General features: G+C 36.4%; 1 protein-coding gene across 1 annotated transcript in view; it reads left to right on the forward strand.

The window, feature by feature from the left end:
- ITSN2 (intersectin 2) overlaps nt 1-18,752 on the forward strand; it is a gene marked incomplete in the record, with an annotated part of 76,320 nt that overhangs the window by 32,487 nt on the left and 25,081 nt on the right. The window contains 15 exon segments of the mRNA XM_015812315.1: nt 177-314; nt 408-487; nt 946-1,208; nt 1,567-1,716; nt 2,948-3,088; nt 7,017-7,104; nt 7,420-7,559; nt 10,133-10,213; nt 13,467-13,603; nt 14,001-14,449; nt 14,987-15,108; nt 15,277-15,455; nt 15,976-16,117; nt 16,654-16,859; nt 18,167-18,225. Coding sequence (XP_015667801.1) covers nt 177-314; nt 408-487; nt 946-1,208; nt 1,567-1,716; nt 2,948-3,088; nt 7,017-7,104; nt 7,420-7,559; nt 10,133-10,213; nt 13,467-13,603; nt 14,001-14,449; nt 14,987-15,108; nt 15,277-15,455; nt 15,976-16,117; nt 16,654-16,859; nt 18,167-18,225 — 2,375 coding nt within the window.

An 18,752-nucleotide genomic window follows, 5' to 3' on the forward strand; every position in this document is an offset into this window, starting at 1 on the left:
TTGCAGATTTCCTATCTCTTCCTGCCTAACAGTACCTTTAAGTACTGTTTCTGTATCTGATTTTTCAAAGCTGGTCCCTGCTTCATCATGGCTATCCCTGGAGATGTTGTATGCAAAGAACAAAGTAGCTCTCCCCAGTTCCCTCGGTTCTTTTAACACAGATCTGTCTTTCCTAGGTCTCTGTCTGACACTGACGGTGATGGACAGCTGAAAGCAGAGGAGTTCATCTTAGCTATGCATTTAACTGATATGGCCAAAGCTGGGCACCCACTCCCTCTAACTCTGCCTCCTGAGTTTGTGCCCCCTTCTTTGAGGTGCTTAACACAAGGTGATGTGTAATTAAAATTATAGATAAAATCTGACAAACTGAAAATTTAAAAAACGACTATGTTCTCTTTTTTTCCTAGAAGTGGAAAGCCTTTGGAAAATACTAACTGTGCTCTGCCAACATATCAACAGGAAGAAGAACCTCCCCAGAAACTTCCAGGTAACTGGGATCCTCTGTTTCTGCATTAAAATAGGGGGTAATATTTTTGAAAAAAAGAAAATTAGTTTAATTATGTTAGTTATATCTCCTATTTGTGATGTATCTGGTTGACCTTATTTTAGCTTTATATTAGGAAGCTGCTTTATGAATTACAACCCTAAACATTAACACGTTGTGTGGGCCAGGTACATTCTCATTAGAGCCATACATTTTCAACAATAAAAAAGACGAAATAGCAATAAAGGCAGATGCACCTAGACAGAACACTTGCAGCAGCAGTGGGATACATACAGACCTTGAGATTTGAAAAGCCTCCTGAATAAGATTAGATGCATCTCCATTTGTCTTCCTTTGGTTATTGAATGGTTCTACCATAATCCATCTCTTAGAAATAATTGAGAAGAATATGGCCTGATCAGTGTTCATAGCTCAGCGCCATTCACTGTTCTTTAATCTAGTTACCTTTGAGGATAAGAGGAAGGCCAACTATGAAAGAGGCAACCTGGAGCTGGAGAAACGGCGCCAGGTGCTCCTTGAGCAGCAGCAGAGAGAGATGGAACGTAAAGCCCAGAAGGAAAGAGAAGAAAAGGAGCGAAGAGAAAGGGAGAGGAAGGAACTGGAGCGGAAGAAACAACTCGAGCTGGAAAGGCGCTTGGAAAAACAACAAGAGATGGAGAAACAGAGGGAGGAAGAACGGAAAAAAGAGATTGAAAAACGGGAGGTTGTCTTTCTAATTGTTTTGGGATTTAACCTTTGGAAAATTTGTTTTAGTTTGTCAGTTAAGTAAACCTATTCTTGTGAGAGTTTGGGGACCTTTAAGTGCACTCCTTTAGAAAATATTTCCTTATTAACAGCTAAGAAACGGATTATTTTATAATTTACCTTTTATTCTGAATTTTAATTTAAGCAGATAGTTTCATCTGAATTCAAATAAGTGGTCATTAAAGTAAATGATAGTTTAAATTTCTTGGGGTACACTTTGTGAACCTAAGCATTGATTGGAATAAATACAAAATATTGATAATCATTCTATTGTTGCATAAGCATTGAAGCTGATAGTTTAGGTATTTTATTTTCAGGCAGCTAAACAAGAACTTGAGCGTCAAAGACGGCTTGAATGGGAGAGGATTCGTCGTCAAGACCTTCTTAATCAACGTAATAGAGAACAGGAGGAAATTGTGAAGTTATCTTCTAAAAAAAAGAGCCTTAATCTTGAACTAGATGCACTGGTGAGTCACACACTGCACAAAAGTATAGCATTACAACTAAACTCAGTTGTTTTCCCATGGCTTCTGCATATCTTTTGTCTAATTGCTTTAATTGTAAATAAATTGTAGATTTTTTTTTTGCTTTTCTATGGTGTCATTTTCTCACTTCTCATATTGAAGTTAAGAATAGTCATTTATAGAGACAAAACAACTAAAGGACAGCATCAGAAGATTTGAAGAAGCTTTCAGGTGTACAGTATAGAACTATATAGTAGCTGTATAGGAGGGGAAAACCCTGGTTGGTATTGTATCTCCCCCTTCTTCAACTACGTTTTATTTATTCATTTCAGTAACATTTATCTTTGAAGCATAGTGATGTTATTTCTTGTATTACTTCAATTTACATCCTCCCCTTTTCATCTCTAGAGCACTAAAGGGGTTACAATAGATAAGAAAATACATACAAAATATAAAACAGTTTTTAAAATCCAGTTAAAAACACCTAAAATTATCAGTTCACCTTAAAAACCATGGCTGAAGCGGAGAGAGAAGTCTTAGAGGACTGCCAAAAGGAATATATTTTATAGCATGGGATTAGCCCAGAAGCAAATCACCTACATTATTTTTGTCTTTCATAGATTGGTCAGAGTTTTAAAGTTTTGCCTGCAAGAAGTGATAGAAAAATCTGTTTTAAGTCATTCACTAAATAGTGATCTGTTAGGTGCTTAAAATAGATCATCTTAATAGATTATCCAGTTCTCTGCAGTCCAAATACTAATTGGGATAATTGTGTGGTTGCATTGGTGATATAAAATACTGAGTCATCCTCCATGTGGACCTTGAAATTACTTAGTAAAGATAGTCCAAATTGTCTCTGAGATTACCCTGCTAGAAAGAATAATACTGTTACAAAAGAGTGGATAGTATACCAACAGAATCGCTGCATTTGTCCCAGTAAATAGCTAACTTATATTAAGAATTAATGGATTGCTAAATGGAGCATCTGGTCATTGCATTCGTGTATAGCATATCCATCATGCTGCCTGCCCAGCATCTAATCTTTACCTGCTACTCAGTGGAGGAACCTGGTAGACAGAGCTCTAAGAGAATAATTCTCCTTAACTTTTACTTAGCCAGGTCTCAGTCATACATGCCAGAGTTTGGATTAAATCCTAAAAAAGTAATGAATAATTGTATGTCAAGAAATTTGTGTATGTTATTGATGTAATGTTTAAAATGTTTGTTAATACAGAATGACAAATACCAACAGATCTCTGGAAGACTAGAAGATGTTCGTAACAGAAAACAAAAACATAAAAACGAGTTTGCCAATCTAGAAAACAAATGTGATATGGGAATTATTGAAATCAAGCAATTGGAACAACAGCTTCAAGTATGTGATGTTCTGTTAAGTCTGAAATTCATTCCCACAAAATGATGGTCAATGCAGAGGGAAAAAAACATTGAAACCAGTTGTCTATTAAGGCTACAGTCCTCTGAGTGTCCCAAGATTCTTTCTTGTTGTTTTTCTTGAGAAGATTGCCTATTATCTGCCATTCGTTCTCTCTTTGGTTTTTCATTTTCATATGCACAGTTTGTTTCTCTGGAAGGAGCAGATTACTGTAGTCCAATATCAGAATTGAGACCTTATTAGGTTCTGGGCAGCAGGTTCCCCATTCCTACTCTCAGTACTAATACAAAATGTTCAAGAAGCCTGACAATTTAGGTTCTTATGATTCCTGATCTCTGACTGCTACTTTAAGCACACACAGACAGGTGTTTTATGGAGCAGGAACAATATGAATCACTGCTAATCAGCCCTGAGTCCAGAAGGTACCAGAGGCTCCTAAGGATCCTCCCTAAGCCAGGAGTGTTTATCCAGATTTCTAAACAAAGAAGCAGAATTTATGACAGTTTGTTAGATTTTCAAGAGATTTATTCCTTGTCCTTTCATGTCAGTTGCAGATCATAACTGCATAAATCATACAAAGCAAATAAGGAAAGCAAGAATGTAACACAACCATTACATTTAAAAAAAATATGCTATATGTTTTTGAGCCATTTTGATGTAGTATAGCACCAGGCACTCACTAGGAAACAGTTTTAGTCCAGCCTTAGGTGCAAAACCAGTGGTGATCTTGGGCCAGTCACTTTCTTTCAACCCTAGGAAGGAGGCAATGGCAAACCATTCTGTAAAACCACATGAAGAAAACTGCAGGGACTAGTGCAGGCAGTCAACAGAAAGCACAAAAAAAAATGATTTTAGTTGGGGCTGGAGAGAGAGATAAAATGTAAAATTCCTATGGTGAAGGGTGGGGAGCTGTTGTAGCAAACGAGGTATGCACAAACAAGTGTGTGGGTGTACCCACACTTATCTATAATACTGCTCTCTTTTGGGGTAATGTTAACACTTCCATGTCAGAAGCACTGAAGTGCTTTCATGGTGAAACAATTTGCCAGTGACATCACCATAGCCTGTGGGATTCCCAGTTGGGGGCTCCTTTCATGTTCCCATGAGTTGCCCACTGAAGTGGTACCCATTTATCTACTTGCAATTGCCTGCTTTTGAACTGCTGAGTTGGCAGGAGCTGGAGTGTGTGATGGGAACTCGCCCCGCCCCTCAACAGCAATGGATCTTGAACAGGAGGCTGCCAATTGTCAGCCCAGCATTCTAACCTTGTGAGCCGCCACACTCTTGAGGTAAGGAATATTAAGCAAACTGCAAAAAAAAGGAGTAAGAAATGGTACTCAAATGAAATTAAAGAAGAAATCATTTTCTTCATCCATTTTCCCATTTTTAATTAACATTCTACCAAGATACACAAGTTCATTCTTTTGATCTAAATTGTCACCATTCATGTACAACTTGTGTTCATGTGATTTCTCTGTCAAATATAACCCCCTAGTCTTGAGAACTATTGTGTCATGTAATCTATGTCATATTTGTTAAGAATCATTGAGATTCTCAGATGGCAAAATGACATTATCTTCATACAATAGTATCCATAATACATGATCCCAACCAACACACATGAAGCATTCCTTCTTATTCCTTGTGTCTTTATTCCTAATTACAACTAAGTGAACATTTTATTTTGTTGACAAATGTGAGAGATTGTGATGAAACTGGGAAAGAAATTGGAGCAAGGGTAGATATAAACAATCAAGAGCAGAAGGCAAGCTATATGGAAGTTTATTTCATAAACTGGAACTCAATCCTAGAGGCAAGAAACCTGGAGAGAAGCTTTTCAAATTATTCAACAAAACTTTCCTTTAATGAACTCACTGTAATTGAGGGTTGGAAGCTTTTAAGATTCAGTATTTACTCCGACTAACATTAAAGATAACTTACTGAAATTTATGTAGTTCCTGCTTCCTTGATCTTGCCCAGATGAATGGGGCTTGACACTGAACAGGACATTTTAAAAGATGTCAAAATTAGTTTAAATTATGGAATATATGCCCTAAAGCTCATTATTTGTGTATGTATATTTGTATTGGCATGTGGCAGGGCATTGGTGCTTATTTTGGCATATAGTTTTCTAAAACAGGATTGCTTGCTTTGTTTGGTCTTCTGCAGCATTGAAAGAAAATGTTTAAAAAAAATGGTTGAAAAATTGTGAAATACCCCAATCTTCCAAAATTTCTGTTTATACATGCTTAACTCATGAAAAGTTAGTAAGTAAATTTATTCCTGTAGCTATAGATTGTTACATGTAGCATGCCATAAAAAAACCAATAAAACAGCAGTGCTGTAAAATATAAGATTGTAAAATAAAAAAATAAAGAGTATTAGATGTAAAAAGTTACAGCAAGATAAAGCCAGAGCTATAACTGAGAAATTAAGTATTTCTAAGTTTAAATGACAACAGAACAAAAGTAGCAACTCGGTTGTTAATAGTTGAGAACCAATCTGCAAGAAGAGTTTTCAAGATCTGAGCCCTTGAATTCACTTACCATCAATAATTTGGTCCTGATTTCATTGTAAATGGGGTAGTGGAAGACATAATGTCCTTTATTTGACCAACATTCTAAAGCAAAGACATTGTTTGATAGGATATCATGAAATGATAGTAATTGCATTTATCTATTCATGATGCAAAATTTTATAAATGATACATTCCATATATTCCTTGAGCTGCATTATTATTCTTTTCCCACTTTTTTATTATTGGAGATATATTCTCCATAACGGAATATATCAGCCTACATCAGAGATAGGTTTTATTTTGTTTCATCCAAAGGACATATATTTTTGGAAATGTTTTGGCTTCAGGGCATAACTAGTGTCATGCCTCCATCTGAGCCTGAATCTGAGGAGGAAATGGAGTTGGAACAGGACCCTATGGAGGCCGAGGGAGAGGTGTCTGTGGCTTCAGAGGACTGTGGAGAAGAGCAGGCTGAGGCAGGCCAGGGCCCTTCAGGATTGGAACAGGGGAGACAGAGTTCAGGCGATGAGCAAGGCCCACCCCCACCTGATCCTAGAGCACGGAGAGTGGAGAGAAGGAGGGAACAATGCAGGCAGGCTCAATTACTCAGGAGGAGAGCGTCCCGTCCCACTCCACAAGGCACACCTGGGGATTGAGATTTAAGGAGATGCTGTGGGATGGGGCATTTGTCAGGAACAAACACTGATTCATTGGAGTGATGTGTATTGTTGCTCTTGTTCTGTGCCTTCTGTTTGGCAACCTGGAAACCTTGACTATCGGGCTGTATCTCGGATTCACTCTTTTGGAAACTGCTCAGGCAAGCTTGCATTCAAATGGACTTGTTAAACTTATGTTTTCTTCCTTGTTATCTCTATGGCCTTGAGTACTTTCTTATGCTAATCAGCCTGTAGTTGAATCTACTTTCAACCAGAGTTGGCTGAAGGGATGTGTGTGTGATCTTTTGTTGGAAGCTTGCCAGCAAATGTGGGAGCATTTAGGGAAAATTGGGAGCAATAAAAGAACTGCTTGAATTGCCAGCTGACTGCATTGCCTCTGTGCTGTGCCCTGAGTCATCACAACTAGCACAACATAGCAGGTATATGAGGGCTTTAAGAATTTACATTTAGGAACTGGTCATTTCTCAGATTGGGCATTTTAAGGTGCAAAATTGATATCTGAGTCTCTCATACTTAAAGAACCCATTTTACCCTATTAATTTCTCAAGAAACATTGAAAAAATGGGTCATAGTCACTTGGAGGGTACTTTGGAAGCCACTAAATTGGTGCAGGAGTGTTGTTTCTTACGTCTATGCTTTCATTTGTATTATCAGATTATGTCAAACACATATGCTGGTACTACTTTTGTAAAATATACTATCCTCAACTCTACAGGAATATCAGAATAAGCTGATTGCTCTTGTTCCTGAGAAACAACAGCTGAGTGAGAAAATAAATCACAACAAGATGAGCAACTCTTTTGGTAAGTATCATCAGTCTTATGTGTACATATTTGTAAGAATACATTCATTCAAGTGTTTTTTGCTCCCTCAAATGAGGTGTGTGAAAAGGAGTTCTGAGGTCCCCTTCTCAGACACATAGAAAATCTTCCCATTCCTTTTTGTGCTGTGAATGATATCACCCACTCTGCATAGCACTCTGACTGTTTAAGGAGCTCTCCCCTCTAGTTTGTCAAAGACTAAAGTATTAGTAAATTAAGTAAATATGATGTATAGATATGTGACAAAAAATTGAAAATTTGTAAGTAAATATTAAATACGTGGTCTTTCATTTGCAGATTCACATCTAAATTCAGTGCAGAAGAAATCATCAGAAAAAGAAGAATTATGCCAAAAACTTCAGGAACAACTAGATACACTAGAAAAAGAAACCACTTCCAAGCTGTCAGAAATTGATATTTTTAATAAGCAGCTCAAGGTACAATTTTGTTGTAGCCTTTTATTTAAGCATCTAGGATTGTTCATTTGGTGAAACTTTCTTTCTTCAACTAATCAAGCCTTGTGTGTTATCTTCTGTTCATGAGATCTCATAAAAATGCCTACCATTTTGTTCATGATACTCAAATGCTGCCCTATTAATCTCTAATTTGATTTTAAAAAGAATCAGTACCAGCATTTTGCAGTTTGGCCCATTTACACCAAGATTTATATGGGTATTATTTTGCATATTGTAAGGTAAATTAATATTATTTGAAGTAACATCAACTAAAATATTGAAAGTGAACCTTGGCATAGGGAAATGGATGACAATAAAATTTGCAGATACAATTTTCCTTAATTAATAAAAAATATATAATGTAATAAAAACAAAAGGAAAGCCATCTATTTCACTCAGCATGTTCATTATTTAAGACACACCAAAGCAGTTTCTTGGTGCAAGTGAAGTTCATATTACATCATCTATTCTCCTTCCATTCATCTACAGAATGTATGTCACAACAGTGAGAATTGGGAATATGCAGATAAGGGGAAAATATGGAGAAAACAAAAAGCTTGAAAAGGATGAGAAAACCAAAAATGTGAACAAACTGCAGTTACTAAGCTTACAAAGAATCTATTACATGTTCTTTGTATTGGCAGTTAGGTTCTCCAGTCAACTTCTTTCCTGAAGTGTGTTTTCAAAATGGACAAGCAAGGACTTAAGCTACACCTGAAATCTTCCTTACCTGGCTTACTTAGTAGTAATGTCTTCTTTTCCTTCCTGTTTTCTATCATCTCTTCCCAAAATTGCATGATTGCACCATGACAGAGAGCGTCTTATCTGAAGGGCTTTTATGATTCAAATCTCTTTCAGAGCCAAAGATTATGAATGGAGGACTTGAAATTGTCCTTCAACTGTCAACTCCTGGACAGCAAAAGAGATGTATAAGTCATTTAGTGACAGTCTTCCCTGCTACATTACAACGTATTTGTATTTAAATTATAAAACATTTTAAATACATATACATGCATATTAATTGGAATATGGAGGGCTGGCAAAGCTATAATTTTTGTATTTAAGATAATTAATCTTGGGAGTGTGGTGATTATGAATTTCCTACTTAACAATGTTTGTCTGAAACCTTTCACATAACTGATAGACAGTATGACTGTAAATATAACAAAGGGAAAAGTCAGTGCTGCCATCACTTTCCATTTTTTCCTTCCTTATTTTCTTCCTTCCTGCATAGGCAGGTGATATGGAAGAAGCAACTTCCTCTTCTCAGTTACATAACTGAACTTTCTGATTAACGTTGGAGGCTTAGCCTAGCCAACTACAAGTAGTCCTTGCTTAATGACTACAATTAGAACCAACAGTGCTATCACTAAGCAACCCGATCATTAAACAAGTAATCATGTGACTGCAACAGACTAACAACCTCACTCCTGCCACAGTTGTTAAATGAGACATCACATGACTGCGACTTGTGATTTTACTGCTTTCCACTGACTGCTTTTTGGAATTGTGGTCCCATAACTTTGGGATGCTGCAGCAGTCATAAATACTTGCCTGGTGTAAAAGTGCTGAAATGGCAATCACATGACTGTGAGGATGCTACGATGGTGGAAAGATTGATTGTAAAACTACTTTGTCAGCACCGTTGTAACTTTGAATGATTACTAGACATGGCAGTCCTTAAGGAAGGTCTACCTGTCAATCACATATGCTGTAGAACTGGGCAAGTGAAAGGAGATTGTAAAGGAGCAGCTGTTTGATCTCTTTCATGAAATGTTGTAGTCAAGAGAATTGGACCATAGTTCCTGACCTGTCTGTCCTGTCTATATCAAGAGGCAGAGCAGCAAATATAAAAGACTATCCTGCTTTTTTTTTTTTTTTTTGATAGACTGCTCCCATGAGGCCAAATCCATTGCAGTGCCTGTTTTCACTGTAGAGCTTATGTGCAGATACTGTATAACAGGGGTCTTCAAACTTGGCCCTTTTATGACTGCCAGAATTCCTCAGCTAGTGTGCCTGGCTGAGGAATTCTGGGAGTTGAAATCCATAAGTCATAAAAGGGCCAGGTTTGAAGACCTCTGCTGTAGAAGGATACCTACCCAAGTACCAATCCTTACATTACAAAATAGCACCACTTCATCTCAAGCAGGAGGCATCAGCAGGCTTAAAGGGATCAACAGTTGAAGGACTGCCCATTCCCCAAACCCAGCCCAGTTATGTTTATGCATTCTATGGCATGCATTCTACTGTGGGAAATGAGAACAGAAATAGAGTGGCATATGCAGCAGAAGAAACGATGGCTGGATAGGAACATTGCAGAGGACAAGAGTTTATTGTTGATCCTATTTATGAACCATTAATATTACTAATTTTGGCTATAGAAGACTCTGTCTATCTCCCTCATTTACACCCACACTCACATAATATATAGGTAAATATGAGAGTTGAATCAGAACTTTGATTGCTACATTAATTATTCTGATTCCTTAAGTTCTCCACCTTCACAACAGTCTTAGAGAAAAGTTTAACCGCTTTTTATCTGCCTTATCTTACAGTGTGAGACTATGGATGCTTCTATTCTTCAGTGCCTTTTATATCTGCTAAGCTGTCTCAACAACCTCTTCCTCTTACTTAAGGTTATTTTCTAATCTTTGGCCTTTTTTTGCTTCTAATAATTTCCATGTTTTTGTATTGGTGTGCGTGCGTGTGTGTGTGTGAGACAAAAAATAAATTTGCATTTCTATAGCACTTAAATCAAAATATTTTCCTATGCAATAATTTGGTGCTCTATTGCAGGAAGAGATTTTATTTGCCTTTTGCTTGCTTTTAAACTCTGTCCACTAACCAAATACTTTCGATTATGGGAAAAGGTAGGAATAATCCTCATGTCACTGCTTTTAAGCAAAATCCTTAAAACTCACATAGTGTGTGGTAGATGGATTACTACTCATTACCAGTTTATCTGAAACAAAGTCCTATCTGTAATCAGGATTGTTATTATTTTATCTGTTTTGACCATTGAAAATAGTTTTCTATTATATGCATAACAAAGGAAAAGTCCAGACCAGATTTCCCAGAATAAGTAAAAAAAATACCATTTTGTGAAAAACAATTTCTGCTTCTCCCTAGACCAACAAAATATATATATATGCTTGATTTTGCCTAAAGAACATTGACAGAAAAGAATAATAAACTAGCTAGATTTCTGAGTTACACTTGAAGAAAGTGGCCTGCTACTTTCTTTTTAGATAGTTATAAAATCAGAGAAAGTTGGATTCAGATCATAAAATCTCACGAATATATGTTCCTTGAAGAAAAACCTTGTTAAATTACAAAGCCCATTATATGTTGACTTGTTCTCCCATGTACTTGGCTTTTCATAACAAACCAATTGCCAAGTAGACTATCACTAAGGCAAACTTTATATTTTGCACAATAAAAATTTTAAGATCTTTGTTCCCTTATGGATTACATCGTTAGACTATTTTCAGAAACCCATTTGATTACCTCTTTGGATCCAAATTCTACCCACCACAACAACTGCTGCTGAACATGCTATATATAGGATCATCTTTGTTTGGCTTTTCCACTATCACAATGTGACAATTGCTCTGATTTACATACAGGTTGCCATATTGCCTTTTTCCAGTTTCCCCTTAGATCAAAGAGAGGAAAGCATTTCCAGAGCTGTTGATATGGAAATATAACAATATTGGACTTTTGTAGCAAAACAATAGCATAGTATGAGATTTTATAAATCATTGTTTTGACACATGCACTGACTATCATTCTGAAAAAGACCAAAGGGAATTATAAAACAGAGAAGTCAAGGAGAATTGAAATGAAGGACATACAGACAGTGAGGTTGATAATTGTATTAGCTGTGCGACCTTTCCGTGTTTATAAATGTTTTTTATAAAAACTTTAGTATCTGCTTAAAATCATAGATTACACAGTTGAACATCCTTGTGAATTCTGGCTTACATTTTTCATTAGGAAACTGATCTTTGTGTAATCTTTTTGTTCACAAATGATCACTTTGAAAACAGTCACAGAGTATCCTGAGAAGTACCAATATTCATACTTTATATCTATTCACAGAGTAACTGATCAACTTATTGTTTTTTGAATGTAGAGTAGTATTTCTGATAAATAGATTATATAAGAAAATGAACAATAATATGAATTCCTCATATTGTCAATATGATGTGTGAACAGAGTTGGCATTTGCATTCGTCACAGGATTTGTTTCCTGTCATTTTAATTCCAATTTGTTTTAAAGTTTTGTAGCTGGTTTCAAAAAGTGCAGGTTTTGGGTATTCTCTTTAGGTAACATCATCAGTGCTAATGCTTCAACGCTTCGCTAACATTGATGATGTTACCTCGTCTGGGTGCAAGATCATTAAGAAGCATCACCTGTCTTTGGGCGTGTGAAAGAACATTCTATCTGCCTGTTTAGTATGGAAGCACATCCAGAAGACTCGGGGTGATAACTCCATATAACAAGAACAAGATAGGATTGTGCTGGCCTATAACATTAAGGAAAGGGTGTCCTTCCTGCCTGAGGTGTACTTATTTAGAATGGGATGGACATTTTGCCAGGCTATATTAAGCCACCCAGGTCCTTTTTCCTTGTGCCATTGGTAATATAAAAGGAGACCTTTTTGAAAAAAGGGGGATCTTACAGGTTCCGCTATTTCTGCAGCAAAGCACTTTTGGAAGGTGGGAAGCAATCTATCTTCTCCTACATGTTTAATGGAGAAAAGCAGGTAGGTATATGCTGGATAGGTAGGGAATATTCTTATGTGTATGTGCAAGCACAATTTTTGAAGACTTAACCTTAACCTTAACTTGATTTGGACCTAAAGCTTCCCATTTGAAAGTATTAAGCAATTAAATCAACGTAAGAGCAAGGGATAAATAGAAGATTGTTTTTATTTTGTACAATTCAAAGTGACATTCATAATGTGTCTTCTTCCTTTTTCCCCCCACAACAACCCATTCAGGTGGATTGGGCTGAGAGACAGATACTGGCTCAAAATCATTCAGCCAGTTTCTGTGTTTAAGGAAGGACTGGAACTCCCAATGTCTTAGTTTCTAGTCCAGCATCTTAGCCACTATACTAGAGTAACTCAGATTCTGTAATTCATCTTGATCATTTAACAGCTGGTTTGACATTTGCTGACAATGTCTAATAGTATAATACAATTAACTTCATAATCACACAACTGATCGTGTACTAGAACAATGTAATGTTCTGTACTTAATTTAACAATGGCATTGTTATGTCAGTATAAAGGGATTGCAGGAAAGTGACTTAGCCAGAACTAGCAGAAACATTCCACCCAACTCAAGTGATTGGCATGCGGCTTTCTAACACCGAATTAAATAAGATTGTTTACAAAGAGTCTCTCGTTATTCAGACAAGATGTAAGATACCAAAAAGTCTTTTGAATCTTTGAGGAGCCTTCTACACATTGGTATTTCACATCAAAGTTTTTATGATTCCTTCCAGTAATTCCATCACTAGAAGGCTGTAGCCATGGTGAAGAAATGTAACTTTTTGCCATCGTCATTACAGAAAATTAGTTCTAACTTGTAAAGTAAGGTATGGACATAATAAGCGATTAGAAAACAATGTTCATTGCAGAAGTTTTTCTGCACATTTGCAAAACCATAAAGAATGACTTTTAAATGTTTTTATAAAGGGCAGTTAAATGCTATGGAGGGCCTCAAAAGCAAAAAATAAACAAATACAAATACTTTTGTCTTGCTCTATATGATTGTTGGGAAACTTGCAGGAACATTTGGATTCAGAATATTAAATGGAATCACTTCTCTAAAATCTGCTTGCTTTTTTGCTCACTTAATTTTGTCCTTTCTTAATAGGAACTAAGAGAAACTTACTGCACACAGCAGAAAGCGCTTGAACAGCTCCACAAAATCAAACACGAAAAAATTCAAGAACTGGAAAGAAAAAGAACTGAGTTTGTTTTGAAAAAAAGTATAGAAGATGAGGCTACACGGTAATGTGTTTAAAGTGTTCCTCATTTTTTCCTCTAGCCCCTTCATTTTATTCTCTGTTTCCGATTAATAGGCAGCAATAAATGCAGAAACTGCATTTTGAGAGTCCTTATGAATGCTGGTATTTACCACTCTTTACTGATTACATTGCTGTGACAAAATTAAAATCAGGCTTAAATTTATTCCTAACATTCTGCATCAAAATACATGCATTTCAGCAAATAGTAAACATTAATATTGTGCTATAACCAAGACTTTGCATCATACAGGTGAACCTAAAACCTTCAGAAGGGAATCAATAGGAAGCTGGTATAAGGATCATACTAAGTGTTTGCTACTCAGTCTTCCTTTTCAATACTAATATCAGAATAATTATGCTTGTTTTCTATCTTTCAAAAGAAAAGCAAAACAGGAAAAGGAGAACTTGTGGCAAGAAACCATCAGGAAGGAAGAAGAAGAAAGAAAAAAGCGTCTGAAAGAAGATCGAATGCAGGAAAAGATCCATGAGGAAAAACAAAGAGCCGAGGAGGCCATTGCACGAGAGAGGGAGATCCAGAAACAAAAACTGATAGAGGAGAAATTTGAAGAGGAAAGACAAAATAAACAAACAGGAATTCTAAGAGAGACTGAACAGCAAAGGCAGAAACAAAAGGCAGAAGAAAAAAAAAGACAGGAGAAGATTGCAAAAGAAGCTGAGGAAAAGCTTAAACGATTTGAAGAAGGGAAGAAAAGAAAAGATATTTTTAATTTGCAAGATTCTGAGAAATCTGTTTCCCACTTAAATGAGAAAAACGTAAATGTTCTTAAACAAACAAAGGGAAATCTTAAGTCTGTCCTGAAAAATGAAGGTAACTATTCTTTTTAAGATTTGAGTGGTTTGGTTTGGATTATTCAGTAGTTTGAAAGAACATTTAGGAATCTGAGATGGCTTCTACTCTTGAGAGTGGGCAGAAGAGTCCCTCCCATGAATGCTCCAGTCAGATAGCAGATGCTGGTTTTTGCTGGTTTCCCCTTCTCTTTGCTTTGCTTTGGAAACCTTCTACTGAGGACAGGGGACTTTTATGGAACAGTGGTAGTAGTCACAGAAGAAGGTTCCTGTGCATTAATGAAAAGGCGTTTGTTATGCACAGGACATTTAGATGGGATCTACCATGACCTCTGGTAGCTGTCTACATTGTCTTTTGCTGTTCCTGATTGGTGAGGAAATAGGAGCTTAAAGGGATGGCAACTTTTCAGTAGTAATGATTCCTGTGTATTTGGCTCTTCCCAAGACTTAAACAAGAGAATAAGTGTGCTTGCAGAAATCCTGACCTTCCTAGAAATAGACCTTTAAAGCATTTGTCAGGAACTATCAATCAATAATTAGTTTCTCCTTGACTCTTCAGGCCATGCAGTTAGTGCTGCTGATTCAAAGACATCAGTAGGCTTTGTGAATTATAGAGCTTTATATCCATTTGAAGCCAGGAATCAAGATGAGATAAGCTTCCATTCCGGAGATATTATTGAGGTAAATTATCATTTCTGAATACTAAATAGTTTCCTTAATCCCAAATAATTTTGTGGGGGTTTTTTCTTTAAAAATGCACCAGCTAACATGTAGTAGAATTAAAACATATTTGTAAACAAGTAAAGAAAATTAACATTATATTTGATTATTTTTTATTTTCCTTTCCAGGTTGCTGAGAAAACTGAAGGAGAACCTGGCTGGTTATATGGAAGTTTTCAAGGACATTTTGGCTGGTTTCCATGCAATTATGTAGAGAAAAAACCTGAAAAGGAGAAAGCCGTTTCACTTCCCAAGAAAGCCTTACTTCCTCCGACAGTCTCTGTACCAGCTACTTCAGTTCCTCTAGAGTAAATATAAATTTATATATTCAATTTAGTGACTGGCTGGCTAAGAATAACAACCCACCACTAACACACACACACACACACACACAAATAAATAAATAGGCAATCAGCAGCTGAGATTAAAGAATAGCCATTAATACAATATTTCAATAAAACAAATTCACAGTGAATGCACCAACATCACAAATTTTTAATTTGACATAATGTGAGACAAGCTGATGTCTGTTTCCAGTTTAAAAATGTAAAACTATTTGTGCTGTGTTTTGGTATTGTGTGCTTCGTGTATTAAAAATAACAGCCGTAACTGGAGGATCCATCTGCATGCAAAAGGTTCCCAAATTGCTTTCAAGAATTTCTCTCTTTCTGCACAGTAAGGATTCCTTAGCAGCTGCAGAAGCTATGAATTATAAAGAATCCCTAAGATGTCCTTTCTGGGAGACCATGAAAGTTTTTTGGCTACTTTGCTATGATGGTTGGGTTTTATTGAAAGTAATTCCGTTATGTATATGTTTTGATTTTGCAGAGTACATTCACCCAGTAAACCAGCAGACGAAGCAGAGTACCAAAATGTATCTTTTGCAAATTTAAATCCTAGCTCATGGCAGAAAAAGTCTGCCTTTACTCGCACTGTTTCCCCAGGATCTGTTTCTCCCATCCATGGACAGGTATGTTCCTGGTTCAGAATGGAACTATTGGCACAGGGCTGGGAGCATTAATATGCCAAGGACACCAAAGCACATATGTTTTGTACTTTTGGTATTTTATATTTTTATGTTATTATTACATGTATATTTGGGATTGGCTTTTCTTTGGGGAGCTCATTTTATTTTATGATGCCAGACTCTTTGGGAATGAACTATTTACAAATGAAAAGTATTCTGTATTCTCCTTCATATAATACAATATTACATCATATATGAGAAATACATAGTGGTAATCTGCATAAGTGGCTAATTATTTGTTTATGAAAGGTTACCCTGTCTACCACACAAACGTTCAAGGTAGTTTACCAGATCTTGTCCTGCTTTGATTCTATTTTATGGAAAATTTTCCATAATTCAGTTGGGATTTGTAGGCAAGACAATATTTTTTTTAAAAAAAATAATTATCATTTGTATGCTTTTGGAGTGAAAATATTTTTAGTTTATATTTTGTGTCTTTAAAACTTGCATGGCTGGCATTAATATACTACCTTTGACAGGGACAAGCTGTAGAAAACATAAAAGCACAAGCACTTTGCTCTTGGACTGCAAAAAAAGATAATCACTTAAACTTTTCAAAAAATGACATAATTACTGTGCTGGAGCAGCAAGAAAATTGGTGGTATGGAGAAGCTGGTAGAAGAAGAGGATGGTTTCCCAAATCCTACGTGAAGATTTTGCCTGGAAATGAATGCCAAAGAGAGGAGTAAGTGAGGCTGTCAGAATATTTGAACTGAAACTATTGGCAAAATACATGTGATTTGTAAAAGATGAATAGAAGACTTTGGTGGAGATTTGGAGGGATTCATATGGACAGATGACTTTTCAGCACGTCTGTCTTTAAACATTGCTGGCTCTGAATATTAATTTTAGAATTAAGAACAGTTGCACAGATAATTTGTATTCTCTTTTTAACTGTTCATACGTTACATTCCCAAATTTTTGGATACATTCAGAATTTTTAAAATGAAGTTTGAAATTGAGAAATATATTTGAAAGAAACCTTTTTGTAAGGACCCACTTCCATCCCACATCTTAAGGAAGCAGAACTCTTGGAAACAATTTCTTCCAACAGGAACTTTTATTAAGAGTAGTTGATAGCAGGCATAATAGATAGGATCTGAGGGATTTCTTTACAGATCGATTACTTTAAAGTGTCCCTAAGCAAACCCCACCCCACAGTTCATCCAGACGATTCAGATTGGCCAATCCCCAGGTGTTAAGTCCATCGTGGGAAAGGGGAGATAACATCAATCCGGCTCCATTTGTAGTGCGATGTTCCACAGCTCTTCACACCTCCTTTTGAGAACGGAGAAATAAGCCAGGTCCCGGAGGTTTGTACTTCTTCCCTCCCCATTTTTCCTAGCTGCCCGGTTAGGGAGAAGAAGGTTCAGAGAGATGCATAGTGCAGGAGGCAATTTGTTACATTGTAATGGATAGCAGACACGGAGTCAATAAACAAAATGTTACATTGTAGCGAATAGAGGAAGTGAAAGCAATAAACCTGCATGCATATCCCCCCTCCCCCTTGGAAGTTTGGCAGAATCCAGGGAAAGGTGAGATTTGATTTTAAATCAGAGGAGATAGATAGAAATGAAATATAACTGGATTCTGACACTTTTACCAGATGCAGTGGTTTTATCTTAATAAATACCATTTTCACACAGAACGTAGAATTCTCATAGAATAAGAACACATTTGTGTTCTTATTAGTGCCTTCTGCTGATAGGTTTGTAGGAAATCACCCAACTTTAAACCATGGATTCCAATGATGGCTTATTTTAACAAATCAGAATTAATATTAACCATAGCATACTGAAGTACAGCTACTGTGAAACAGAAGTTTCACTTTGAATCCAACCCAAGGGTAGGATGGGGAGGGATATATGAGAAGGAGATGAGGCAGCATCTCATCGTATTCAGCATGACTTGATTTCCCTTATTTCCAAGCATCTCTAAGTTTGAATCATTGAGTGTGGAAAAATAACTTTAACTTAATTATTTCTTTTTCAGACCAGAAGCTGTTTATGCAGTTATAAATAAGAATCCTTCCACATCAACTTGTGTTTCAGGTGAGAGTAAGAACTGCATTTAAGCACACTGATTCTTAAGTCTTTGAATGAGTGTATTTGTCTGAAGGAATAAAGAACATGCATAGCACTGCACAGTATTTCAGACACCCATGCTAGAACACTAACATTGTTTATCTGTCCAATACTATAAATGTTCTGAGATAAATATTGGAATAAGAAAGATAGAAAAGCCTTTTATTCTGGTCTCCATATATTTTACCTGAGGTGTGTACTTTTCCTCTGAATACGTTAATAAAGTAATTTAATTAAAAATGAAAGTTAAATGCAGGTTAAATTATGACACATGATAAGAAATCAGCATGCTGGATTCGGAGACATGAGCCTAAGTATAGCATTCAAACTCTCATCTGCTAACCAGCATTAACTTAAGTGAAGAATAAATTTGCCATTCTTGCAAATACCAAAATATGCAGTGTATATATGTGTGATGAAGGTATGTCTTTCCCTCCATTAGTAAGCTACACTTACAAATCACAGTATATAGCAGTGGTGGCGAACCTATGGCA

Source organism: Protobothrops mucrosquamatus, unplaced genomic scaffold (genome assembly GCF_001527695.2).
Source record: "Protobothrops mucrosquamatus isolate PMUCROS unplaced genomic scaffold, P.Mucros_1.0 scaffold78, whole genome shotgun sequence".
Taxonomy (NCBI): Eukaryota; Metazoa; Chordata; class Lepidosauria; order Squamata; family Viperidae; genus Protobothrops; species Protobothrops mucrosquamatus.